Below are 27,788 nucleotides of genomic sequence, written 5' to 3' on the forward strand. Positions count from 1 at the left end.
AATGAAGTTAAAGTAATTATTGAAAAGTTACATGTCTTAGCATTTAACTTATTTACATCCTAAATTCACAGAGCAACTTTAAATAAGACACAATTCTTACATCCTTTGGTGTCCCGAAGGCCTGCCCCCACTCATAGGCCCATTCCTTCTGCCCAGCACAGGCAGAAGCAGCCCACTCGTTCCCCACCATCCCACCTCTAGCATCTCTGCCAATCTGCTTGAAGCCTCAGAGTTGTTTCGGGATGTCACCCTCTTTTTACTGGTAATCTGGTACATTCTTTCACATCACTGTTAATAGTCTACAATTCTTTTAAGAACGGTTTGCTTGCATTTTGAGCACTCATCCATCTCCTGGGGAATACTGTTGGTTGGAGGTATATTTTAGCTGTCAAAATATCAGCTAGAAAACCCTGATCAGAACTATTGGATATAAAGATATTTTCCCCACTTGACCTCTTCCCTTTGTACCTTACTTGCACTGGTTTTATTCACGAAAAAAAGCTCTTCAATTGTATGTAATTGTGATCACTTCTATCCTTGGGGCAGCTAGATGGCACCATGGTACAGAGAGTCCTGGGCCTAGAGTCTGGAAGCCCTGAGTTCAAATTCATCTCAGACACTTACTATCTGTGTGAATCTGAGCAAATCACTTTACCTCGGTTGGTCTCAGTTTCTTCAGCTGTAAAATGGGGATAATAACAATATCTACTTCCCAAATACTGAATAGTTAATGAAATAATAACTGTAAGGCACTTAGTGTAGTGCTTAGAAAAAGAGTGTTATATAATTTTTAGCAATTATTAATAATTAAAATTAAGGTCTTAAAAGACAATTTGAGGGCACCTTTCCTGCTGTTCACCAAAGGGTCAGAACTGCTATGCAATGCTACATCTTTACTAGATTACTCCTTGGGAACAGAGATGCCAGTTTACCTATGCCTATATGCCCTACTAGGCAAGAGCCCACGTGGTCGGTGGAGAAGGGACTATAACTCTCTCTAACTATTAAAGGGTCCAGCATGTGCGCTGGACTAGTTCTGTTGGGTCGCAGAGGGCTGTATCAGCAGGAATGGTGCAGCTCTGAAAGAGACAAATTTAAGCCTGATGTTGAAGGGAAGGCATCCTAACAATTCCAGCTGTCCACTAGTAGGATATGCCAGTGGAAAAAATGAGAGGCTTCCTCCTATTTGTGGGTCAGCAGATCTAAAGCCAGAAGGAAGCTCAGTGTAGTTCCTTCATTTTGGAGCTGAGGAAACTGAAACCCAGGGAGGGGAAGTGAGTTGCACAAGGTCACAGGACCTTTCAGAGGCAGGATTTGAACCCAGGCCCTCAAATTCCAGAGCTGAAGCTTTTTCCACTCTAGCATACAGCCTCCAAGATAAGGTTATTGCTATCCAATGATAAGATTCTGAGATTTCATGGAGGTCTCCAGTCAGGTTTCTGATAGTACTCGGAATAGTTCTATCACATAATGCAAGGAACAATTTTGCATGGTATCATTATTAATATATATAATATATATTATAATATATAAATGGTATTAATAACATCTCTTGAAATTATACAGAACTGCACAACAAACTGACATTCCTCTGTATCTGTGACCACGTGGGCAAGACAGATGCAGTAACAGACTCATGTCTATATGGTATCAGAAGGTTTGAAAAGGCCTTTGCTCATGACACCCCCATCAGGCAGTACAAGGACAGTAGTGAGAGGATTCAGGAAGAATGAAGACAGTGGGGCTCACAGGGATTAAGTGACCTGCCCCCATTCAGACAGTCGGTGCTGGAGGACAGGGAACTGTCCCCATCTCCTCTGTCTCCTGACTTCTGACTAATGACCCAACACTGGCAATGGGGCAGAGTGACTGTGTGACTTTTACGTGCATGGATTACAGAGAAAGGTAGGTATCATGAGAACACATCTTTAGTTCAGGTCGCTGGGGGGAGCAAAGATCTTTTCTCCAATAAAGGAAGACTTTACATCTGTAAGAAACCGGGAGAATCCACTAGATCAACCATCTCATAGACAGAGTCAAGAAGTAAAGCAAGACAGTATCTTAGCAGCAGCAGCAAAAGGCAGATCTGTTAGGTAGGTATTCACCTATCTGACACCCAACTGAGCACCTACAGAAGGGATGAGATGCTGGGTTAACTGCCAGTTGTTAACTGTATCGAGATTCTGAAAACGCATTGGCTTGTATCCTGGAATTCTAACAACCACAATGACTCCTTTAAGGATTAGGAGACCAATTTGACACCTTAAATTAAGTCTAGTAAAGGAAAATCCAACAAGTCAAATAATTTATGGGGTCATATTTGTATTAAAAGTGGATTCCCCCTTGGGCTTCTTTTTTTTATTTAACATATTAACCACCACTCCCCCCCCCCTCCCACTCCATGGCTGGTCCTTTAAAATGGTAGACAGATTAACTACTTGACAGTGAGAAGGGGACAGTAACCACTTATACATTTAACACAATTAAAGTCTTGAGATCAACTATCTCTAACATTACAATGCTAATCAATGAGGAAACTGGATGCAATTTCACACAAGTTTTAGAAACACAAATATTGCATAAACTGAGGTACAGTTTCATAGGACAGCACTTCATATTCAGCTTTTCATACCTTTCAATATATTTTTGAAATATGTTGCCCCGAAGACTATCGCAAATTTCTTCTATGTATGGCTGAAAAGGACCAAAAAAGAAATTCCACACAATGTAAATTGAAACAGAGGAAAGTGACCATATATGGAAAGACCAATGATAAAACTGACCTGTAACACTAATGCTGAGATTAAAATCTGAAACCCAACGCACATACATATATCTGTACATGCAGCTAATGCTCGAACTTCATTGATCTGAAGAGAATCATAAAAAGTTGGAGCTGGGAGGGATCTTCAGCACCTTTTAATCCACTCAGCTCATATGACAGATGAGAGAAAGAGGTCCCACAGGGGATCAGAAAGGCACCTGGAGGCAAAGCCAGGCCTGGAACCCTGTCTCCTGGCTCCCACTCTTGTACCCTTGCAACTACAATGATAACAGTCCTGCCCCACTCAGTATTCTGGCCAATTTGTTATAAATAAAACCAACGGGTTTGTGCGGGTCTTTTCCACCATGCACAGTTCACCCTTCCAACCACCCCTCTTTTGTGTGCTGTCTTCCACCACTGAAATGTAAGTTCCTTGAGAGTGGGGACTATCTTTTTTTTCCCCATATTTGTCTCCACAGCACTTAACACGGTGTCTGGCACATGTAGGTGTTTAATAAATGTTTGCTGACAGACTGCCTGATTCAAACTCCAGTGGAGAAATGCTTAGAGCACTTCCTCACATAGAACATCAATCTAAAGTCAGTAGGGACCTGAAAATTATCGGCACACCAAGGTTTGTTGGTGACATAGTGGGAGAAGATAATATACATAAAACACTAAACCAGTAAGTAAAGGAGTAAAAATTAGAATAAAGACTTATTAGCATTCATGAAGACAACAAAGTTGATTTCAATCAGTCCTCCCCCAATGTGGTCCAATCAGCTTATGTGTCTAGACAAAGCCCCAATCAAAGTGTTCGATCCTCCTGAGCCAAAGCTGGTCCCACCTTCTAACAACATAAAAACCAAATAAATGAGCACCCGCTGTATGGAATCTCCAGTACTAAGTTCATCATGAAAATAAAAATAGGACATCATAAGAGAAGGCCTTGAACCAACTTACCTCACACCATAAAGATTACCACCGAACCCAGGTAAGGCCATGGGCATCTTTGTTCAGCTTTCCCACTCATAAGAATCACAATGTAACTTAATGATGGTTTCTCATAAATCTTTTTTTTTTAATACTTCAGAGAAACCACAAAGGGCCCATTATTCAGTTGAGAGTGTTGACTATCTGTCATTGTACTTTCTATGGAAAATACACGGGATGGAAAAAGCTTTGGCAGGGGGAAATTCTTAGCACCAAAGATGAGCAAACACATGATGATTTATAATTCCAAATCTGACCTTCCCAAAAACACCGTTTTCTTCAACAGTGCCCTCATGTTCACAGAAAGGGGAACGAGGGTAATGGTCATTCAAACCAAGGCTCCCTTGGGATAACCTGCAGAACCAACAGATGGCTAGCTGGGACACATTCATGGGACACCCTCTACAACACAAAATTCTTGAAAACCAATCTTATTTCAATCAGGACATAGAGTTTAATGCAAGTTTCAATAGCAACCAATCATTGAACAAGGGGGAGGGGAGGTCACAACAGTTCAGATCAGAAAAAGACTTATTTGATGATCTAGTAGAAAGTATAAGCTAAGCCACAACTCTCAAGGCAAACATCAACTAAAAAAAGTGTGACCAAAACAGTCCAAGGAACTGGCCTTAGTTGTTTGAACTGCCAAGACATCTTTTTTAAAACAGAAAATTACTAGAAAAGTTTTTATAAAGTTCTATGGCCAGGGAACCATATCTTGACTATTTTATTTTTCAAAAAACAAAGAAATCTATATTAAAGAAAATTCTCTATTTGGAATTTTGGTTGGAAGATAGCTTAATACTCTGAGACATCTGGATTTCCTCAGTGTTCACTTCCCTTTCAGGGATGCATACCAAGACCTCTGTGCCTTCCATGAGCTGCAGAGGGTCAACCTGGTGGTGGGGAGCTTGGTTATGCCAATCAAGGCAGGTTCTTTGGAAAGCACATGCACAGCCTGGCATTGGGCATCTACCAGAAAACTTTCTAGCTCAGAGGGAGAAACCAGAAGATGCCTGCACTCTTGTATAGCCTACAACAACCCAAGGCCATCTCCAAGCCAGGATGACACATCATAGGATGACATTAGTGGAAGAGTTTAAAAATAACCGGCTTTAAAGTAATCATTGTTACCTGATGAAATCTAGCTGGAGGTGCCAACTCCTAGAGGCAAAGACCTTTTCTAGGCTGATACAAATTAAGGACATTTATCCTAAAAAGGTTCAATCTTACCTGGAAAAGATTTGAGGGCACTTTTTTCTTGGCTAGATGACTTTGTACATGGTCTACAGCTTGCTTTGAGAATACCTTTTAAAAAATTAAGAACAATGATTTTTTTTTTCACACCAAAATGAAAAACAGACTCTTTTACAATTATAGCTAATTAAGAGTTTCAAACCTGGTATAATCTCTTTTATCAAAGATGATCCAATAATGCTCAACTTTGCCATTTGGGGCAGCTTTATTTGGTAATTCCTACACAAGCACTTCCTGGACAGCAAATGTCTCCTGGTACTTGTGGCCTAACAAGACACTCTGATTAACAGGCTGGTGCTAGGAAGGCTTATGTGCACTGGCAGAAATCTAATCCAATAAACCTACTATGTGCCGGTGATGATAGCAGCTGTCCCACATTGAGAAGCATCACTGTCACCATTTAGCATTTCCTAGCCTTAGGAAAATAACTGCCAGTCCCCAAAGGCCTGAAGAGCTGGAAAATTCACTAAAACTTTGAGAGTACCCCAGACATTCAAATTTCTCATTCCTGTAACTGATAATCCAAAATGGAGAAGTGAGAAAAGGTAGGCTTTCCCAAAAAATCTACAAAAATATTCACATTAAAATAAAAAAGAACACTAGATAGGAAAAGCACTTTGCAATGTACCTTGGTATTCAAAGCTGAGAACATGTGACCTTGACAGAAAGGAGAAGAAACCAACCACAGGTCAGGCAGGAAAAATTCCCAGCAGGTGAATAGCTTTCTTACAGATCTAAAATTCAATGGTTCCATTACTCTGCAGGTATGACTGGTTCCACATCTAGCCATACATCTGTACTTTAGGGATGAAGACTGAAAAAGTGAGGTCCTCCAGCTAATTTAGGGCCACATGGAGTTTTCTGAGCGCCAACCCTATGTTCTTTACATCCTGGCATGCTGAACTCTATTATTAAATACCTCTTATTAAATTTAGTTCTCTTTAAAGGATAGTTTATCCTCTTAAAAGCTACAGAGGGAGACATCTCTTCAGACCTCATGCAGGTAGCTTCAGAAACCTTACAAGTCAAAGTGTGTCCCTAATGGGTTAAAATTCATGACATGAAAATTTCCAGACTATCCTAATAACCGTCTAAGTGGTTCAGTCACTTAGGTAAGTAGCTCAATGTTGTCGCTGTTCATCTTTTGATCATGAAGGGTACCAAAATGACATCAAGTTGTTGGGGTCAAGATGCAGTGTGTCAGACTGGCCAATCAGACCAATATGCGCTCAGAAGGCTCTACCACAGGGTGGGCACAAGTAGCCCATGAGAACACTCAGAGTGGAGATGACTCTAAATTGGCACGTTTCACAGTTCCTGTGTGCTATTGCAATTCTGCTTTGCTTACAGAACACAGCACCTTCTTTGATGTGGGCATACCATGTTGGGTGCTCCTATGCCAGCATGACCCACGTCTTATAATCAATACTAAAGTTCTTCAAAGGGACCTTGAGAGTGTCCTTGTACCACTTCTTCTAATCGCCTTGTGAGCACCTGCCATGTTCAAGTTCTTGGTAAAATAGTCTTTTAGGTAACCATACATTTGGTCTTCAGACTACATTGCCAGCCCATCAGAACTGTGTTCTCTGCAGTAGAGTTTGAATGCCTGGCAGTTCAGCTTGAGAAAGGACCTCAGTGTCTGGTACCAACACAATAGTCACAACACCAATGGCAAATGAACTGACATTGTTCTCAACGGCAAAATATAACAGACTCTCCATATATAAGACAGAAGCAAAACATTTATTCAACCACCAGGGAGCAAAATCCCAATGCCAAGAAACTGAATCCATCATAGCAACAAAGAAGTTATGACACCACAGCACAGCAGGAAGCTACGCCGTCCTTTCCCACAAACACACAGCTATCTCCTTGGAAGAGTCTTCTCTTCCCTCCAGTTCTGACTGCTCTGACTTCCAGCTTCCTACGGGCTCTGCTTCATCCTTCAGCAAGCACCTCCCACCACAGGCTCCATGTGATTAATCTGGCCTTTTGGGGGAAGGGAAGATCTTCAAAGCAGGAAAGACCTTCAAATTCCCTTAGGTCTATTAAGGCACAGGGAAGATCTTCAAATTCCTATTACCGCTGCACTTATCCTGCCTAATGATCTTCAGAATCTTCCTACAATAATTCAAATGCGAGTAATTTCATTTCCTGGAACTGTGCTGGTAGCCTGTCCAGGTTTCACAAGCATGCAACAATGAGGTCAGCACAATTGCTCTGCAGACCTTTAGTTTGGGAGGGAGCCTAATACTTCTTCTCTCCCACACTTGCCTACCAAATACTGAGCCAGCTCTGACAATGTGTGCATCAACCTCATCATCTATGTGACTGCCAAGGTAAGTGGACTTGTCCTTAGCATTCAAAATCTCTTCACTTGCTATAACAGAGAGCTCCACGTTGAATGATGTGGTGTTGGCTGGTGGAGAACCTGTTTTCTTGGCATGAATCATCAGGCCAAAATCAGCACAAGCAGCAGAGCGCTGATCCACGCTCTGTACATCTCAGGCTCAAAGGCTGTACCGAGTGCACAAACGTCTATGAACAAAGCTGAGCACCAACTCTCCCTCCATTTTCTTCTTGGCTTGTGGCCTTTGCACGTTAAATAGTTCGCCATCAGCGTAGCGGCTGACCTTGATGCCATTTTCATCCTCACTGACAGTATCTGACATTGCTGAAAACATCATGTTAAAAAGCATGGAAACAAACAAGAGCCCTGCTTCACTCTGCTGGTGACTGGGAAAACATGAGAGCACCTGTCATCCAGAACCCACACAAGCATGCCATCTTGGAAGTGACGAACAATGCCAATGAACTTCTCCAGGTAAGCACATTTCACCACAATCTTCCCCAAGCCCTCACAACTGCCAGTATCAAAGGCCTGTTCTTCTCCTGGCATTCCTCCAGGAGCTGCTGGGCAACAAATGCCATGCTAACTGCTATTCAGCCCTTTCTGATGCCACGCTGGCTCTTGACCATCTTCCAGGTGAAGGATCAGCCTATTAAGGAAGACTCTGGGAAGAATCTTGTCAGCAGTAACTAAGAGAGAGACTTCCCCACACACACACACCTTCTGATTGTTACAGGACAACCTGTTTCCTTCTCCTTTATGGAGATGGACAATGGCGGCAGCCTTGATCTCCTGGGGGATATCCATCTCTTATCATATAACCCAGAAGATCTCAGGAGGCTTATGTATAAGCAGTGGACCCTCTGCCTTATAGGTCTCTGCTGGGATGGAATCGGCACCAGGCACTTTGCCACACAAGAGGAACCTAATGGTATTCAATACCTCTTCTTCGGCTGGAATTCTGGTTAGAGAGGGACTGACTTCAACCTGAGGTATACAGTAAATGGCTTCAGCATTAGTTGATGATGGTCTGTTGTGAACAGTATGGAAATGCTCAGCCCACCTCTCCAGGATCATGTCCTTATCTCTGATCAGTGTGGCTCCATCAGCACTCAGTGGTTGAGATGTACCAGAATCTCTGGCCCATAAATAATAATAGCCAATTAAGTAGTTCAACCACTTATCTAAGTGGCTCAACCATCCTCCAACAGGTTGTTCATGAAATTCACTGGGGAAACTAGAAAATAAAGGAACAGTTCCATAAGAAATTTCACCTTTATCTGCTGTTACTCAAATCTCCATAAATCTCATTCATTATTCATGAGCATAAAGCTTTAAAGTGTCCTCAAATATCAAACTACAATAAAACCATCTTCATGCAACAAAGGAGTTTTCCCTTGAATTGAAATTCTTTCAAACTGTGGGTGGATTAAATTATATCACCATCATTTGAGAGCTAAATGACTCCTCTAGATAATGTTTTTAATGCTGAGAAACTATACCCTGAAACATCACTGGATGAACACTGAAATGTGACCAATCAGATAGCAGCTATGCTGGACTTGGTTTCTATAGGTACAAAGTTGAGATCAATGGATGAAGGGTCAGAAATCTCTGGTTTCACTCATAGGTTCAACATTTAGTAGCTGTTCAACTTTAGTCAAGGAACAAGGAAATCTGATTAGGTTTCTCAGAATAAACTAGGAGGGCCCTTAGAGATGACCACGCCCTGACCTCCTTAGGCCCAAAGGAGACTCTTCCAAGGTCATCTAAGTAGTAAATGGCAAGGCCCAGATAACAATTCAATCTTCTAATGCTAGGCACCAGGTTCTTCCTACCACACCACATTGCCTCTGAGCACCAGCCATGTCCCCTGGAAAACAGAAATACTGAGGACTAAAGTATTTGCCTTCATAGAATCATTGTAGAGAAAGTGCTTTGGAAGTTTTAAAGTAATAAAGAATAGGAGTGATTCCCTTTACCTACTGAAAGTTGTTTTATTAGGCAAAGTAACGATGCTTACCTTCCTGAAGACAATAAGACTGTTTCCTTGAATTAACCACTTTAAAGACACAATTGATTATAACTGTCATCATCAATTCATCAAAGACAGCCTCTAAGATTGGCTGACTGGCCTCACCCTCAAAATCCACTTTCAAGTAGTAAAGTCACATTTCTTCAAATGAGTCTAAGATTTCAGTTTCATCGTTTCAGATTAGTCTTCACTCCAGTTAATTCAAACTAATGCGCCTTTCTTTTGATAATTTTTTTTCCAGAGGAAATGATTAATTTCTGAAAAAGGCACTCATGCTAAAGAACAGAAATTGCAACAGGAAACAAGGAGAGGTAGATTTTTCTTAATCCTCTGCTTACCATGGCAGCTACATATAATATGGAAACGTTTTAAAGAATCTTGCTCCAAAGAAAATCCTTCATTAGAACGAAGACTGCCCAGCAGCCACATTACAAAAAGAAAATACTCACATGGGAAGAAGACAGAAGCTCCTTCATTATGAATGTGTCGTAAATTTGCCGACTCCTCCGGAGACGTTCTTCTTCAGAATCGAGCTTTTCGTATTCTTTGATCTAGACGTTAAAAAGTGGTCAGGATCAGTGAGGCTGCTGCCGTATCATTATAGTACTTAGCTGAAGGAGCTCATTAGTCACCCTGGTGAGAGCCACTCCCACCAGAGGCAAAATGGGGCCTTCCACAGAACACTGTCACTGCTAACTGTACAACACTGATGTTCTACAAAGTGAATTCATCTGAAAATAGATTTGTATTTTCTATAATGATCACTGTCCCTTACGTGGATGAACACAAGGTCAGGCATTAAAGAGTCTCATTGGTAGAATGACTTTGTAGCAAAATACTTGTGGCTGTCATTCATCCCTACCAATTCCTCTATCCCATTAGCTGAAATTTGAAAGTTGACTGTAATTAAATATGGATAGAGTACTGGACCTGGAGTCAGGAAGCCCCAGGTTCAAATCTAGTCTCAGACCCTTACTAGCCAGGTGACCTTGGGCAAGTCACTTCACCTCTGCCTCAGTTTCCTCATCTGTAAAATGGGCATAATAATAATAGTCCCTACTTCCCAGGGTTGTTGTGAGGATCAAGCAAGATCATATTTGTAAAGCATTTTACAAAACTTTACATGCTGCCGTTATTCAGTTATGATGCTACAAAAGCAAATCCAATGAAGGGAGAAAAATATTAACTCAATTCCTACCCAAGTTTTGAAAAGGACCTGCAAGTCGCAACATGGGTTTCTATAGAGACCCTAGTGACACAACGGCAAGCCACTTTTTGGAAAGGAATGATTCACCCACATGGCAGTTTCTCAGAATTAGAGGGTACAGCAAAAATGCTGCCTCTCCAAAGATGGATCATTCTACATGGAAAGGAGATTTCTAGATAAAAGTTTCATGACTCACTAAACAATTAAGTACAGTTGGGAAATATGTGTCTCATACAGAAATGATTTCTATCCTTTCCGCTTGTTGGACAAACAATGAGTAGGTGAATGTGGACCTGAGGAACATCCACATTTACTCACATGAAGAGCAAGAACTGCAGGCTAATCAAAGAATAATAGAAAGATGTGGTAGGAGGAGAATGTAAGAGGAAGTGTGCCCCCCTGCTGCCTGTGATGGGCGAGGACCAGGGTGTGAGCAGATTGGCGGGGAGGGGGAAGTACCAGTTCTGTGGGACAAACCAGGACACCCAGGGGCACAACATATTCAAGAACTTCGAGGAAGGCAATCACGGCATGGCAATAATCACACCACATGACAAAGAATAAATGAGTTTAATAAGAGTATTCAGAATATCAAAGGCATCTTAAAATTACCAGGCATACAAACAGAAGGAAACAACCAAAGAAAATATGTGGCTAATAGGAAGATCACAACAATGAATGAATAACAATCATAACACAGGATAAAATACTCAGTCACGAACTATGAAATGAGTGGAACAGCTGGAAAGAAAATCAAGTCATAGGTGACTTCTGCTTTGGAGTTTATTTAACAAACAAGGCAGAGTTTGCATACCACCATGACTCAAAGGCTCTGAGGGTAACTTTAAATGACAAAATTTCCTACCATCTTCAAGAGAAAGTGTATTATGTAGAAACTTATCAAGAACAAAATTGTTGTGTAGAGTCAAAACTCTCTACATAACGACATGCTATAAAGCAAGAAAAGAACCAATCTGATAAACAATTATTCAAGGTTTATTTCTGGCCCTATAATAAAAGTACATTTTGTAAAGCATCACCGATCATCATAAAACAGAAAATGAGCTTCACATCTGGGAAGCAGTACACCATTATCTTTTCAACTAGGAAAGTTAAATTAGCTTATTTATAGGACAAGCAACCTCAGAATCAATACATAACTCAATCATGCAGCCAGCTGCACAAATTTATTTAAGGAAAAGCAAAACAGTGAATATAAAACAAACTAATAACAATAACATTGAGATAGTGCCTACAATGCCCCAAGCATGGCCATGGCGCTGAGCACATTAACAAACTGTATCTCACGTGATCCTCCCAACAACCCCCACGGCCCTTATTATCCCCATTTTATAGTTGAGGAAACTGAAACAAACAGAGATGAAGTGACTTGCAGAGTTAGTGAGCATCTGAGGCTGGATTTGAACTCAGGTCTTTCTGACTTGAAGACCAATGCTTTATTCCCCGTGCTCCCTAAGTAATGAAATAAAAGTACGACAGAGAACAGGGAGGGTTGGACGGAAGCCCCCGCCAAGCCTGAAGACCTCTAGTGAGCAGGAAGTCACTGCTTTCTGAGGCAGCTCCTTCCATTTTAAATTAATGTAACTACTAGGAAGGCCTTCCTTTTACGACAGAGTGGGAAATTTCTTTTTTTGGGGGGGGGGCAATTTGGGGTTAAGTGACTTGCCCAAGGTCACACAGCTAGTTTTTGTGTTAAGTGTCTGAGGCCGGATTTGAACTCAGGGCCTCCTGATTCCAGGGCCGGTGCTCTATTCACTGCGCCACCTAGCTGCCCCAGAAATCTCTTTTCTGAACTTCCACCCACTGTCTGTCTTCCAGATGACAGCCTTGCAGATATCTGAAGACGACCATCCTACTCCCCCTTAAGTGTCTTCCTAAGACCACATGTTCCCAGGTCCTTTAGTCTTGTCATGTGAGTAAATGCTTATAATGGGCATCCTGCTCCCCCTCCTCATCCATACTTTAAACTGGTCCATATCACTGTTAAAGTACCAAGTTGTGATAGTAATGGAATGTGGAGATTCCCCTGTATTGGGCTTGGTTTTCAAATTGATTGTATTAAAACCCAGAGCTTGTTAATCCCACCTGTGGGATGGACTTTTTGATGTGAAAAGAAAGTCCTGACTGGGAGGAGCTGGTGACGTAGATTTGGAGAGACACTAGAGAGAGGCGGAAGTTCTTTTTGGAAGCAGCACCTCGTGGAGAGAGACTAAGAGATTGCTGGTGGCCGCTTTGAATTGCCCTGGACTTTTGAGACCTGCCCCCTGAGCTGCCAAGGACTGAGGAGACATGGCTGTTTTGCTGGTACTTTGTCTGTCTGTTTTGATGTTGTTTTGCCAGGTTTGTCCACTGGTGAAAGACTGTCCTGTTGAAGAAGTCCTGGAACCTGGCATTTGGTTAAGAAGGCCTGAGACTGTCCTGCAGACAGAGAGTGAATACTGTCCACTGGTGAGGGACAGTACTGAGAGTGAATACTGTCCACTGGTGAGGGACAGTACTGTTGTTGCAGGGGTCTGGAGACTGTCCGGCAGACAGAATGAATACTGTCCACTGGTGAAGGACAGTGCTGTTGTTGCAGGGGTCTGGGAGCCTTTCTGTTGGTTCAGAAGCCCTGAAGAAGGATTTTCTTGTTGTATGTTTACAGAAATCCTGGGAGAGGGCTTTGCTAATGTGTTCAGGGGTTCTAGGACTGTTCTACAGACAGAGGATGAATTCATGAAGGGACTGGCAATGTATCTTATGGCCTTGCTAAGCCTTGTCTCCCCAGGAACTAAGATTGCTGAGAACTTGCCTCGTGTCAAGATGAAGAAAAGAGCTCCATTTGGGTATTAAGTGCTGTGTTTAAACTTGATGTAACTCTGGGGTAGATTCAATTGTGATCCAGGGGTGGGGAACTTTTGACCTTTTTGTGTTCTATGGTTGAGCAAATGAATGTATTTTACTTATGTTTGGAAACTAATCTCCATTTGAGAAGAGGGGCTTTGTGGTGGACTTAATTAAGGTATAGCCTAGGGGTGGAGAAGTATTTGGAACAGAGACTTTGTAATTGATTGAATGATTGGAAAGTCCTGGGGTGGGGTAGGCCTTGGAGATGATTTAATCACACTTAGTAAATGCTGTATTTTGAATGATGTCATGTTTTGATCTTCTCTGTTCTGGGTTTGTTACTGAATAAAATAGAGAGCACCTATGCTGGTATTTTGAACCTGGGAAGTTGCCTTTGCTTGGCATTACATTACACAAGTACAGCTGGGAAGCTATTGACTAGGGCCCAATTCCTCATGTGGGGGCCTACACAACATTATTTTTGTTGGTAGCCACATGACCCTGATGACCCCACCCAAAATACTCCTGTTCGGCATCAACTGCTACTAAATAAGGTCTCCTTTATGCTGTACTTTGGTAGGCGAGTCTTTGAACACCGCTCTAGAACATTCCTCAATGTCCTGTAAATGTGTCAGATTCTGACTTTCACATATACCTGTTAAGACCTTCTGGAAGCTACCATAGCTTTATGTAATGCACAGATTTTACAAGCGTGCCTTCTATGGCCCCATCCAAGTCTTTATAAAAGTGTTCAATAAGCCAAGGTTCTTTATCAGTCATTCTAATAACTCCCTCCAGGGGCCATTACTCCAGCATTCTTTTGGGTATAGTCATTCATCAGCTAATAATCTATTTAAGTATATTATCATATATCCCACATTTTGCCAACTTACCCACAAGGATATCATAAGAGACTGTCAGGTGCTTTACTGACATTCAAACACATCACGCCTCCAGAATTTCCCTGATCTACCCAGTCTTTATCTAAATGAGGATAAATCTACGCCAGCTTGCAGAGATCATGGCTTTCCTTTCTGCATGCCCACACACTATCCCTTAAGTGATCTGTTCAACAGCTTTGCTGTGACAGTGATAATCAATGAGCAGGCATTCATTGCACATCTATTATGCCCCAGGCACTGTCCAGAGTGCTGGGCTGACAAGGACAGCAAGGTCAGTCCTTGTTTCAAGGACCTTAGTTCTATTCTAGATAATGACACGCACTACAGAATGCTACAGAAATCAACACAACAGGCACAAGATAGTTTAGGAAGAGCATGAGCAGTCAAAGCTAATCAGAAAAGGTTTCAGGTAGAAGATCTGCTTGAGCTGAATCTTGAAATAAAGGATTCTATAAGGGAGAGAGGATCCACTCCAGCTATAGGAGACCAGTGCAAAAGCTTGGAGAGTTGCGAGTGAGAGACAAAGAGGAGGCCAGCTGGAATAAGCCTGAGAGTGCAAGACACGAAGTCATACAAAATGAGGCTCCTAGAAAGGTAGGTTTGGACCAAGCTGGAAAGATCTAAAATGCCAGTGGAGGAGCCTCCGTTTGATGCAGAGGACGGTGACGTGTCCGAACTGTTCTTAAGGAATCAAGGCCCCTGTGCTGGGCCCTGGGGTTACAAGTACAAAGAATGAAGAACCCCAACTCCCAAGAAGATTATGCTGTCCCAAAGGAGTCAACAAGTTCATATAAAAACAGGTCCAGTATAAATTTCAAGTTACTAAGTACAAATCAACACAGAGTGGTTTGGGAGGGAGGCCACAAGCAGCTGGGAGGACCAGGAAAAGGCTTCATGCAGAAGATGACTCCCAAGCTACATCTTCAAGAAGGAGACAGACTTCAAACAATTCCAGGCATGGGGGACAGCCAGTGTGTAGAGGCAGAGAGAGTTTTATGCAAGGAACACAGCAAAGGCCCATTTGGCTGGACTGCAGCATGTGGGTGGGAGAGTAATGTTCAAAGAGACTAAAAAGATAAGCTGGAAGCAAGTTATATGGGGCTTTAAAAGCTTAACAGAGGAGTTTATATTTGATCCAAGAGACAATAGTAAACTATGGAAATTAACTGAGTAGGAGGCACACAGTCAGATATGCACTTAAGGAAAATTACTTTGGCAACAGTATGTAGAATGGACTGGAGTAGGGAGAGATTCGAGGCAGGAGTATCAATTAGGAAGTCTTTGAGAGAGATAATGAGGGCCAGGCAGAATAAAGAAAAAGGCATTATATGGGACAACTATTGGGAAGGTGGGAATGGCAATATTTGCCTACTGGCTGGAGAGATATATGGGGTAAGGAAGAGTTAAGAATTCAGAATAATGCCAAGATTACATGCTAGTCTGGAAAGATGATAGAATCTTTGAAAAAATCACTTTGTCATCTATTGAGAGCTGCAATTCTCAAAGTATGACCTCCCCCTGGAATCCCCGAGACCCTTTACAGGGTCTACAAGGTCAAAACTATTTTCATAATAATGCTCAGATGTTTTACTTTCTCCAACAGCAAGCTTCAATAGATATAAGCCATATAAATAAAACTTTGGAGTCTTCAATAATTTCTAACAGTATACAGAAGTCTTCAAACCCCAAAGTTTGAAAACGACTGACTGAGGAGGATGGAGTGGTAGCTCCCTCCCTTGAGGTAGACACACCAACCAGGAAGCTTCTTCAATGATGCAGACAAGAGGCAACGAGGGCCTGAACTAAAGTGATGCTTGTGTAAGCAGTGATTAAGGTAACAAATAGGAAAGATGTTTGGAAGGTAAAAATGGCAAACTTAGGCAGCTGAAAAGAAACAGCAAGTAGGGCAAATGAGGAATGGAGGATAACATTAAGGCTACAAATCTTCGAGACCGGGAGGATGGTGGTATTTGGAACAAAAACAGGGAAGTTTGGGGAAAGTATGGGTCCTGGGAGAAAGATAATGAATTCTGATCTTCATCTGTTGGTTGAGATGTTAATGAGACATTCAATTAGAAAAGTCCAGTAGGGAACGGGTGATGTGAGACACAGACTGTGTTTAGCTATGGCTCGAGTCACCTGTTTATAGAGATGATGATTAGACCCATGGAAGCTGATGAAGTCACTAGATGAGAGAAGAGATAGGAGACAGGCTAGAGGACAGAGTCTGGGGATACACGGTCAGGGTTGGGGACGGTGATAGAGCCTGAGGAAGAGAACCATGAGAGAGCAATACCACCGTCATGATGATGATGGCATGATGGGACATTCATGCAGCACTTTAGATCTGCAAAGAGCATTCTCTCATTGGATCCTCAAAACAACCCTATAAAATTATTCCCCTCACTTCACAGATATGAAAACCAAGAGTGAGATTATGTGAGGCAAATTTTGGTTAGAGATAAATAAAACATTCTAATAATAAAGGATCTGAAGATAGGACTTTAACTGACTCCAAGTCCAATACTGGTATCACTGTGGCAAATCACTGTCCCCCTTCTTTGCACCTCACATCACCTAGATGCTTTCTAGCACTCTTTCCTGTCTCATCTTTGCCTCACATGAAGAGGGAGCCCTTCTCCTTACCAAAGCTAACCCCTCTATGCCCACAAGTGATTCCATCCCACCCCATCTTCTCCAGCAGACTGCCCCCTCTATTATCCCCCACTTTCTCACTTATCTTCAATCTCTCCATCTACTGTTTCTCTGTCTACCACATAAACATTCCAATGTCTTCCCCATCCTCAAAAAACCCTCATTTGATCCATTCATCCCAGCTGTCATTCCATATCTCTCTTCCAAACAAAAATCTCATCTTTTATAGGAAGACTTCACCAACTGCCCTATATTCTAGTGCCATCTTTCTGTTCATTTTTCCCCCTACTTACCTTGTATATAATTTACATGTGTGTATTTGCATATTGTCTCCTGCATTAGAATGTAAGCTCCTAGAGGGCATGGACTGTCTTTTGACTCTTTTTGTATCTTTTGTTTGTGTCTTATATTTTTTTTTATTTATTTTGTTCTTTCCCAAAATTTATTTATTTTTAGTTTTCAACATTCATTTCCACAAAGTTTTGAGTTCCAAATCTTCTCCCCATCTCTTTCCTAACTCCCACACCAAGATGGCAAGCATACCGATTACCCCTTCCTCCAGTCTGCCCTCTCTTCTATACCCCTACCCTCCCCTTTCTCCTTTACTCCTTACTTTCTTGTGGGGCAAGATGGATTTCTATACCCCCTGCCTGGTATATCTTATTTCCAAGCTGCATGTAAAAACAATTTTTTAACATTTGTTTTTAAAATTTTGAGTTCCAGATTCTCTCTCTTCTTCCCTCCTTACCCCGCCCCAACCCCTACTGAGAAGAAAAGCAGTTCAATATAGGTTATACATGTGTAGTTGCGCAGAACATTTCCATAGTGGTCATACTGTGAAAGACTAACTATATTTCCCTCCATCCTATCCTACCCATTTGTTCCATTTTCTGTCCCTTTTCAAAAGTGTTTGCTTCTGACTATCCCTTCCCTCAATCTATCCTCCCTTCTATCATCCTCTCCTCTTATCCCCTTTCCCCCTATTTTCCTGTAGAGTAAGATACCCAGTTGAATGTGTATGTTATTCCCTCCTTAAGCTAAATCCAATGGGAGTAAGGTTGACTCATTCCCTTTTACCCCCCTGCTCTTTCCCTCCATTGTAACTGCTGTCTCTCACCAATTTTAAGTGAGATAATTTACCTTATTCTATCTCACCCTTTCTCTTTCTCCCAATATATTCCTCTCTCGCCCCTTAATTTTATTTTTTAGATATCATCCTTTCATATTCAACTCACCCTGTTCCCTCTGTCCATACCCACACACACACACACACACACACACACACACACATTCCCTTTAACTATGCAAATACTGAAAAAAGTCTCATGAGTTACAAATACCATCTTTCCATGCAAAAATGTAAATAGTTCAATTTTAATAAGTACCTTATGATTTTTCTTTTCTGTTTACCTTTTCATGCTTCTCTTGATTCTTTTATTTGAAAGTCAAGTTTTCTGTTCACCTTTGACCTTTTCATCAAAAACATTTGAAAGTTAGAGGGCAGCTAGGTGGTGCAGTGAATAGAGCACTGGCCCTGGAGTCAGGAAGACCTGAGCTCAAATCTAGCCTCAGACACTTAATACTTACTGGCTGTGTGACCTTGGACAAACCACTTAACCCCAATTGCCCTACCTTCCCCCCTCCAAAAAGAAAAATTAAATTAAATTAAATTAAGAATGTTTGAAAGTCCTCTATTTCACTGAATGCCCAGATTTTCCCCTGAAGTATTTTATACTCAGTTTTTCTGGGTAGGTGATTCTTGATTTTAATCCTAGCTCCTTTGACCTCCAGAATATCATATTCCAAGTCCTCTGATCCCTTAATGTGGCAGCTAATAGATCTTGTGTTATCTTGAATGTGTTTCCACAATACTAAAACTGTTTCTTCCTGATTGCTTGTAATATTTTCTCCTTGATCTGGGAACTCTGGAATTTGGCTACAATATTTCTAGAAGTTTTCTTTTGGGGATCTTTTTCAAGAGGCGATCAGTGGATTCTTTCAATTTATATTTTACCCTCTGGTTCTAGAATAAAAGGGCAGTTTTCCTTGATTATTTCTTGAAAGATAATATCTAGGCTCTTTTTTTGATCATGGCTTTCAGGGAGTCCAATAATTTTTAAATTACCTCTCCTGCATCTATTTTCCAGGTCAGTTGTTTTTCCAATGAGATACTTCACATTGTCTTCTATTTTTGCATTCTTTTGGATCTGTTTTATAATATCTTGAATTCTCACAAAGTTATCAGCTTCCATTTGCTCCATTCTAATTTTGAAGGAATTATTTTCTTCAGTGAGCTTTTAGACCTCCTTTTCCATCTCATCAATTCTGCTTTTTAAGATATTCTTCTCCTCGTTGGCTTTTTGGACTTCTCTGGCCATCTGAGTCTATTTTTTAAAATGTTATTTTCTTCAGTATTTCTTTGGGTCTTCTTTAGCAAGCTGTTGACTCAATTTTCATGATTTTCTTGTATCACTCTCATTTCTCTTCCCAATTTTTCCTCTACTTCGATTCTTAAAGATGGCGGAGTAGAAACAGGACTTCCACAGGACTCAGGCTTTCACCTCCAATTCATGTAAAAAATTACTCTAGACAAACTTTGGAGCTACAGAACCCATAAAATGACAGAGAGAAGCTAACCTCCCACTGAAGACAGCCCAGCAGACCAGGAGGAAGGGGCCAGTGAAGCACTCTGGGAGCCTAGCCCTACGTGAGCCCAAGATTTTAGCCTCAGGTGGCCACAACCAGCCGCCAGCTGGAGGGACTTCAGATCACCAGCAGCTGTGGCAGTTTCCAGAATTATCAACACATAGATGGTAAGGACAAAGTGAGAGGTCAGTGCAGTATGAACTTTGTGGGAACAGAGGGTCCGGGAGTGTGGTCCAGCCTTTACCCACTGGAGGGAGAAGCCGTTTAGGCACCATGGCCATGCAGCCTTCGCCACGTAGCAGCTTCAGCTCCTGGCTTGCACATTGTAGGGGGACCAAGCGACCCATCTGAGGGGTAACTGCTCTTGCTTTAACCTGCTTGGATCTGGATTTCGGTCTAAGGTGAAGGTCCTGGGGTGTGTGAACAGCTTGCCAGAGTATGTGGAGGCTTCAGAGAGGGCAACCAACCTGCAGCAGCTAAGAAAACCCCAGAGATTGGGACAAAGTTCCCTTGTCCAGTAGCAGAGTCCTACTGTGGCAAAAAGCTCAAAAGTCAAGTAACTGAGTGGCAACATAAGCAAGCAAAGGAAGTAAAGCAAGCAGAGCAATCCAACTTTACACTCCTATTTTGACACAAAGGATGAAAGCATGGAACAGGAGGAAGACAGTGAAGTCAGAACTCCTGCACCAAAAGCTTCCAAGAAAAATATGAGCTGGTTACAGGCCACAGAGGACCTTAAGAAGGATTTTGAAAACCAAATAAGAGAAGTGGAGGAAAAATTGGGAAGAGAAATGAGAACAATGCAAGAAAATTATGAAATGAAAGTCAACAACCTGACTGAAGAAAATAATACTTTAAAAAATACACTAACTCAAATGGCAAAAGAGGCTCAAAAAGGCAATGAGGAGAAGAATGCCTTAAAAAGCTGAATTTGCCAGATGGAAAAAGAATCATTCCTTCAGAATTAGATTGGAGCAAATGGAAGCTAGAGACTTTATGAGAAATCAAGATACTATTGAACAGATCCAAACAAATGAAAAAATAGAAGGGAATGTGAAATAATATCTCATTGGAAAAACCACTGACCTAGAAAATAGATCCAGGAGAGATAATTTAAAAATTACTGGACTACTTGAAAGCCATGATCAAAAAAAGAACCTAGAAATCATCCTTCAAGAAATTCTCAAGGGAAATTGCCCTGATGTTTTAGAACCAGAGGGCAAAATAGAGGTTGAAAGAATCCACCGATCACCTCCTGAAAAAGATCCCAAAAAGAAAACTCCTAGGAATATTATAGCCAGGTTCTAGAATTCCCAGATCAAGGAGAAAATATTACAAGCAGCCAGGAAGAAACAATTTTAATATTGTGGAAACACAATCAGGATAATATAGGATCTAGCAGCTTCTAAACTAAGGGATCAAAGGGCTTGGAATATGATATTCCAGAGGTCAAAGGAGCTGGGATTAAAACCAAGAATCACCTATCCAGCAAAACTGAGTATCATGTTTCAGGGGATAATTTGGCATTCAATAGAGGACTTACAAGCATTCTTGATGAAAAAACCAGAGTTGAATAGAAAATTTGACATTCAGCTACAAGAAGCAAGAGAAGCATGAGAAGGTAAACAGGGAAAAGAAATCATAAGAAACTTATCAAAATTGAACTACTTACATTCATACACAGAAAAACAATCATTGTAACTTATGAAACTTTTCTCAGTATGAGAATAGTTGAAGGGAATAGAAATATGTGTGTGCATGTGTACATATATATGTATGCATGTATGTATGCAGACATACATATTTATGTCTATATAGAAGGGTATATGAGCGTATGAATACATATATGAGTGTGTATACATAAGTGTACAGGTATACAAAGATAGAGGGCACAGGATCAATTTAATAGGAATGGATGACTTAAAAGGTGAAATTAAGAGGTGAGAAAGGAATATAATGAGAGGAGATGGGGAGAGACAATATGGGGTAAAATATCTCATATAAAAGAGTCAAGGGAAAATGGTTATAATGGAGGGAAGAACAGGAAGGCAAAAGGGAATGGGTCAACCTTATTCTCACTGAATTTGGCTTAGGGAGGGAATGACATACCCACTAAATAGGGTATCTCACCCTATGAGAGGGGGGATGAGGGAAGAGAAGGCAGGCTGGGGGGAGGGAAGTTGGAAGCACCCACTTTTGAAAAGGGACAGGATCAAAGTAGAGAATAGAACAAGTAGGAGGTGGGATAGGAGGGAGGGAAATATAGTCAGTCTTTCACAATATATCCACTATGGAAATGTTTAGCATAGCTACCTACACATGTACAACCTATACTGAACTGCTTATCTTCCCAGTAAAGGTGGGTGACAAGAGAAGAAGGGAATGAATCTGGAATTCAAAGCTTTAAAATCAAATGTTTAAATATATATTATTAAATATATATTAAATATATATATATACACACTATTATTAATACTATTTTACATGTAACTGGGAAATAAGATATATAGGCACTGGGGCATAGAGATCCACCATGCCCTACCGGAAAATTGGAGGAGGGGGTGAGAAAAGATATGGAAGAGAACAAACTGGAGGAGGGGATATCCAATGGGATTGCTATTTTGGGGTGGTGGGTAAGGGAAAAACAATGAGAAAATTGGTAACTCACAATCTTGTGGAAATGAATTATGTAAACTAGAAGTTAATAAAGCATTTGATAAAGTAAAAACAAAAAAATTTTTCCTCTACTTCTCTTACTTGAGTTTCTTTTTTTTCTTTTGCTTTTTTTTCTTTTTGCTTTGGAAAGGCAGGGCAACTGGGGTTAAGTGACTTGCCCAAGGTCACACAGCTAGTGTTATGTGTCTGAGGCCAAATTTGAACTCAGGTCCTCCTGAGTCCAGGGCCAGTGCTAGTCACTGCACCAACTAGCCACCCCCCCCTTACTTGATTTTCAAAATCCTTTTTGAGCTCCTCCATGGCCTGCGACCAATTCATATTTTTCTTGGAGGCTTTTGATGTAGGAGTTTTAACTTTGTTGTCTTCTTCTGGTTATATGATTTATTCTTCTTTGTCACCAAAGAAAGATTCTATAACCTGATTTTTTTCCCTCTGTTTTCTCATTTTCCCAGCCAATTACTTGACTTTTGAGCTCTTTGCCAAAGTAGAACTCTGCTACCAGAGTGGAAAGTGCTATGTCCTAAATTTTTGGGGTTTTGTGCAGTTGTTGTCAAAGCTACTTCTAGGCCCCTGTGAATTTTCAGTTATTCTAAGGTGATATGATCAAAGGAGAAGTGTTTCCTCCTCCCACTGTCTGTTCTCTGGTCTGTGAGTGACCACAGGCACTCTTTTTTTGCCTCAGAACTGTGAAGAGGATTCCCTCACTACAACCACCACAAACTCTGCCATGCCAGAGCTCCTCCTCACCCCAGGACTGCCACCTAAGACTGTGACCCAGAGCCAAGCAGGGTAAAGCAAGAGCAATTGCCCCCTGACAGACTGATCCCCCCACCATCTGTGGGCCTGGAGCTCCAGAAGCAACCAGTGCTGCTGCTCCTGCTGCCACCACCATGCCTCCTCTGCCCGAGGCTGGGGTCGGACTGTGCTCTTCTCTCACCCGAGCCAACAGAGTTTTCCCACTGACCTTTCACTCTGCCTTTGGCGTTTGTGGGTTGAGAAGTCTGGAAACCACCGCAGCTGCCAGAGTTTCCATCCCCTGCAGTCTGCTCTGGCCCGGTCTGTGTCAGTGTTTCCCACGCAGGACTGCACTCTGCTCCTAGTCTGGTGCAACAGACCCTTCCTGTCAGTCTGTCAGGCTGTCCTTGGCTGGAGATGTTTCCCTCTGCCACTTTGTGGGCTCTGTATCTCTAAACTTTGTTTGGAGTCATTTTTTACAGGTATTTGGAGGGGTTTGGGGGAAAGAGCTCAAGCAAGTTCTTGCTTTTACTTTGCCATCCCTCTTCTTGTATATTTAGTGCTAAGAATCGCACCTGGAATATAACAGGTGCTTAATAAATGTTTACTGATTGGTTGGCTGATAAGACTGTTGGATCTATTAAGGCAGAAGAGATTTCATTTATTGGCATATCTACCTCAGCACAATACTTCTGCTCTTTATAGATCTATAATGAGTGCTGGGGCAACTCAAATCTCCAATTTTATTTATTCTGATTCTATGACTCTAAAATGGGTGCCCCAAACAACACTTTATCTTCCATTTTAAAGTATCAGATTCAGTAATAACATGAAGAAAGCTTAATTTCTTCATCCCTCCTGACTCCAGTTAGAACACGAGATACTCCCTGTGCATTCTAGGAAAGCTGACAATTGTCACCCAACACGATCACCACTGGGTTCTGTATTTTCTTCAGTAAACGTGTTTTCTGTGCCTGAGTGCACTGGAAACTATCTACACTGTCTACATAAGTGACGCTCACTGCTCTGTCCACACAGTGAGACTGCCTCAGGGCAGCTTTTGCTTAGGATTTTCATCTGTAAAATAAGACCGTGACCAGAACCATAGTAACGGTCATGTTACCTACTCTTCTTCACCAGTACATTTCTATTCTTAGTAGAACTGGGATTGATTATCTCCTACCTGCCGCCAAAATCAAGTTTTCTCTTCCTTTCCAACATTGGCAACCCTTGTTTGGAGAACAAGAGGCAAGTGGAACAGATGGACGAGGCGTGGTCAAGATTGGGGAGTATAAAAAACTCTTCCCACTATTTTCTAAGAGTTGGTGCAATGGAATACAAAGTGTCTTCACCATAATGTGGAAACCTCAGAGAATTCCAGCTGCACAACATCATGTGATAGAAGGCAACTTCTGCTCATTCATTCAATCTGACACATTTATTTAGAACAAGGAGGTTTAAAGCACTTTGGCAAAGACAGAAAAGCTAGAGAAGGCATAATCCCTGCCGAGTTTATAGCCCAGCAGAGGAAACACCGCATACACAAATAACCTCAGTAAAAAAAACCGAGCAGAAGATCTTCAAAGGGATCAAACCAAACACCCTAGGAGATAAGAGAAAGAATGAGTCATTTCTGACTTGAGGCAATCAAAGAAGGCTACATGGAGGAAATGGCATTTGCCCAAGAAAGATGAGAGATGCTGAATAACTGGGAATAGCACTATAATGGGTCAATTACAAATTTTAAATACCCCCAAAAAGTAATTAAAAGATTAAGTGGAACTGACTAACCCCAACAGAAAAGAAGGAAGGAAGCGAAACTCTGGAAATCTGAAGTCCTAAATAGTTAGGAGCTTGTGTGATAAGAGATCCACTCTATGTTTTAGGACCATGACCACCAAGAGATGCAAACCCAAAGCTGAGGAAAGCACCTGGAAGGAGGGGACTCAAACGAGTCAATCAAATCATCTGCCCCACTTAAAGGTCCTGCTCAACACCTGTAAAACAGACACATGCTGCTAACATATTCAGCCACTACAGGCACCATATTTTCTTTTTTTTTTTTTGATGTTCAATAAGTTTATTGTCTTAATCTGAAAATCTTCATAGAAAATTACAGATTTTGATATTTTAACTATCAGCTGCCCGCTCCTGGGCTCTGAGGAAACTCGCCATCTTCTGAGCAACCCGATCTTTCTTCTGGGCAAGGGACATTTTGGGGCGGTTCCATCTTTTCTTTTTAACTTCTCTCTTGGGTTTCTTTTCATACACTGGATTTTCCTGTATACCAGCATGAGCTTTCTTGTACATTTCCTCCATGTCAGGAGTTATGTTGTTCTTTATGTACTGTGAGAATTGCTTTTTATATGCATCTTCATCTTCTTCCATGAGATAACACATATAATCTGCAACATTTTGGCCCATGATGTGTTTACGATGTACTTCAGCATTGAATTCCTTGCTTTCCAAATCATACCCAGGGAAGCGTTTGGTACTGTGAGGAATAGACAGACCACCATCCACAGCTCCCCTTAAGGACCCCAAAGACTTTGTTTCCTGTGGTAGTTCTGGCAAGACCTGCATCCAGGTAGCATGTAAAAGCACTGGGCTGACCATCGATGCTTTCCACATTGTACTCATCTCCAGTCACTTCCACCTGACCTTCATAGATCTTGTCCATGCCAAATCTGTTAAGAAGCCTGCGGGCCAGCAGCAGGCCTGTGCAGTATGTGGCAGCATAATTTGTCAGGCCAACCTTCACCCCATACTTTGATAATTCATGGGCGTAAGCTGCACAGACAATCATATCCCCTTCTATACGGGCATAAGCAATCTGGCAGATGATGCCTCTGTTGGTGACCCGGACGATCATGCAGTATTTTAGGGTGTTATACTTGTTCTGATCCTGGATCACTAGGCGTTTCCGTGCATAATAAGCCGTTTTCCCCTCTCGCCTTCTCTGGAACTTCACTTGGTACCACTTGAAGTAGGCCTTATTCTTTACAACTTTAACAAACCCCATCCTGCTGAATGAGACCCGCGCCCTCGGCACAGACCTGCAGGCCTCGCAGCACTAGGGGAAAAAAAGGGAGGCACTGTATTTTCCACACCAGAAATAAAGCATATGGTTTGACAAACGACATAAAGCTGCATCAACATTATCTCAAGCCAGGATTTCCTCAAGGGGTCAGTATTTCAGAGTGGGGAGATGCACGAGGGTTTACCTAATCTAGTTCTTTCATGCTGCCATGCCCCAAGAAAGGAAGTTAAGGCACAAATGCTGAATCTGCTTCAGTCAATCAGGTGGGTCAACAAGCATTAACTAAGCCCTGCCTGTATGCTGAGCACTCTGCTAAGTCCTTAAGGATACAAAAAGGCCCCAACAGCCCCAGCTGGCACAGAGCTCAGAGTCTGCTAAGGGAGACAAAGAGGAAAGAAGGACAAACAAGCCACAGAGGAGATGGGGCAGAGGAAAGCCCTGAGCTCTGCAGGCAGCTCTGTCAGCCGCACAGGCCTGGGCTTCCTGGTACAATGGCTATGCAGCCAGCCACCATGCACCTATGGCCAAAGAATCCTCTGCCTGGCCCTGTCTTTGAGCCAGAAGCCTTAAGTCTGATTCTACCTCTTATAAAACCATCTAGGACTTACCAGCTTCTCAATTCTTGTCAGAATCTCTGGTCTTAGTTCTTCATTCACTGGTAAATGTGATCCATCATTAGTCACACTAATTTTGCTGTTAACTCCCTGCCTGACCTGAGCAACTCATCCACTTTCTGTCTTCAGGGTTGAGTGAACTCATCCTTCAGTGGAGAGCTTACAACAGACATCCCAGAAGGGACTCCTAGGATGCCAAAGGCTTCACCACCATCTCTAGGCATGTGTCCCATGGGCATGTCATACTTGGGCAGGCCCCAAACAGAACTCATTCTCTTTCCTACAAAATCTTCTCTTATTCCCAGGGCTCTCCCTGTCCTTCCAGTTCACCTAGGTCCAAATCATCTTCAACTCCCTCATCCCACACACAGCTTATCAGTCTCCAGACTGTGTTTTCATTTCCACAACATCTCCTTTCTGTGCACGGCCACCACTCTGTGTCAGGTCTTCAGAGCCTACTGTCACAACCTCTGCCTTGGTCTCCCTACCTCCAGTCTCCCCCGTCTCCTGTGTCCCACACAGCTGACAAAGAAAGTATCCTGTAGCACGGCTCTGCTCATGTCCTTCCTCTAAGCAATAAATCGCAGGGGTTCTCACACTTCTGGGATCAAGGGTCTTACCCTTCCACCTTCACTCTACGTCATTGCCTTTTAGACACCTCAAGACCAGCCAAACCAGGTCTTCTTGTTCTTCCTCACATACCTCTCCACAGCGGCACCTTCCGTGATCCTCCCTGTTATCAGTGGCTTCTCTCTCAAAATCACCTTGGATTTGGCGGGCACATGTTATCTCTCCCAACACACTGCAAGCCCCCTGAGAGCAAGGGCATTTTCCCTTTTGCTTTTGTATTCCCAATGTACAGCACAGAGCTGGGTACAGCATTGGTGCTTAATAAATGCTTGCTGACTGGTTAAATGACTCCATGATCTTCAAAGGCTCTTACCACTCCAATGGTCCCACACATCTCTCAGCTTTAAGGTCCCTTCCAACTCTCAAGTCCATTCTGGCTCCAGCATTCAATCTCCTATGGCCCTAAAATCTCAAGTGCATTAGCTGGTCAACAGGCA

The 27,788-nt window shown here is 42.0% G+C and overlaps 1 protein-coding gene and 1 pseudogene across 6 annotated transcripts in view; both read right to left on the minus strand.

The window, feature by feature from the left end:
- GRK3 (G protein-coupled receptor kinase 3) overlaps positions 1-27,788 on the minus strand; it is a 462,068-nt gene that overhangs the window by 68,621 nt on the left and 365,659 nt on the right. For all 6 annotated transcript variants that reach the window (XM_069081792.1, XM_069081795.1, XM_069081796.1 and 3 more), the window contains 3 exons: positions 9,849-9,950; positions 4,991-5,065; positions 2,633-2,694 (listed from right to left, as the gene is read on the minus strand). In XM_069081792.1, coding sequence (XP_068937893.1) covers positions 2,633-2,694; positions 4,991-5,065; positions 9,849-9,950 — 239 coding nt within the window. The remainder of the gene's footprint in view (positions 1-2,632; positions 2,695-4,990; positions 5,066-9,848; positions 9,951-27,788) is intronic.
- Positions 25,116-26,171, minus strand: LOC138156555 (large ribosomal subunit protein uL18-like; annotated as a pseudogene).

This window comes from Petaurus breviceps, unplaced genomic scaffold, assembly GCF_028583685.1.
Source record: "Petaurus breviceps papuanus isolate PSGF00001 unplaced genomic scaffold, PetGlider_PUasm1.0 99, whole genome shotgun sequence".
In the NCBI taxonomy this organism is placed as follows: domain Eukaryota; kingdom Metazoa; phylum Chordata; class Mammalia; order Diprotodontia; family Petauridae; genus Petaurus; species Petaurus breviceps.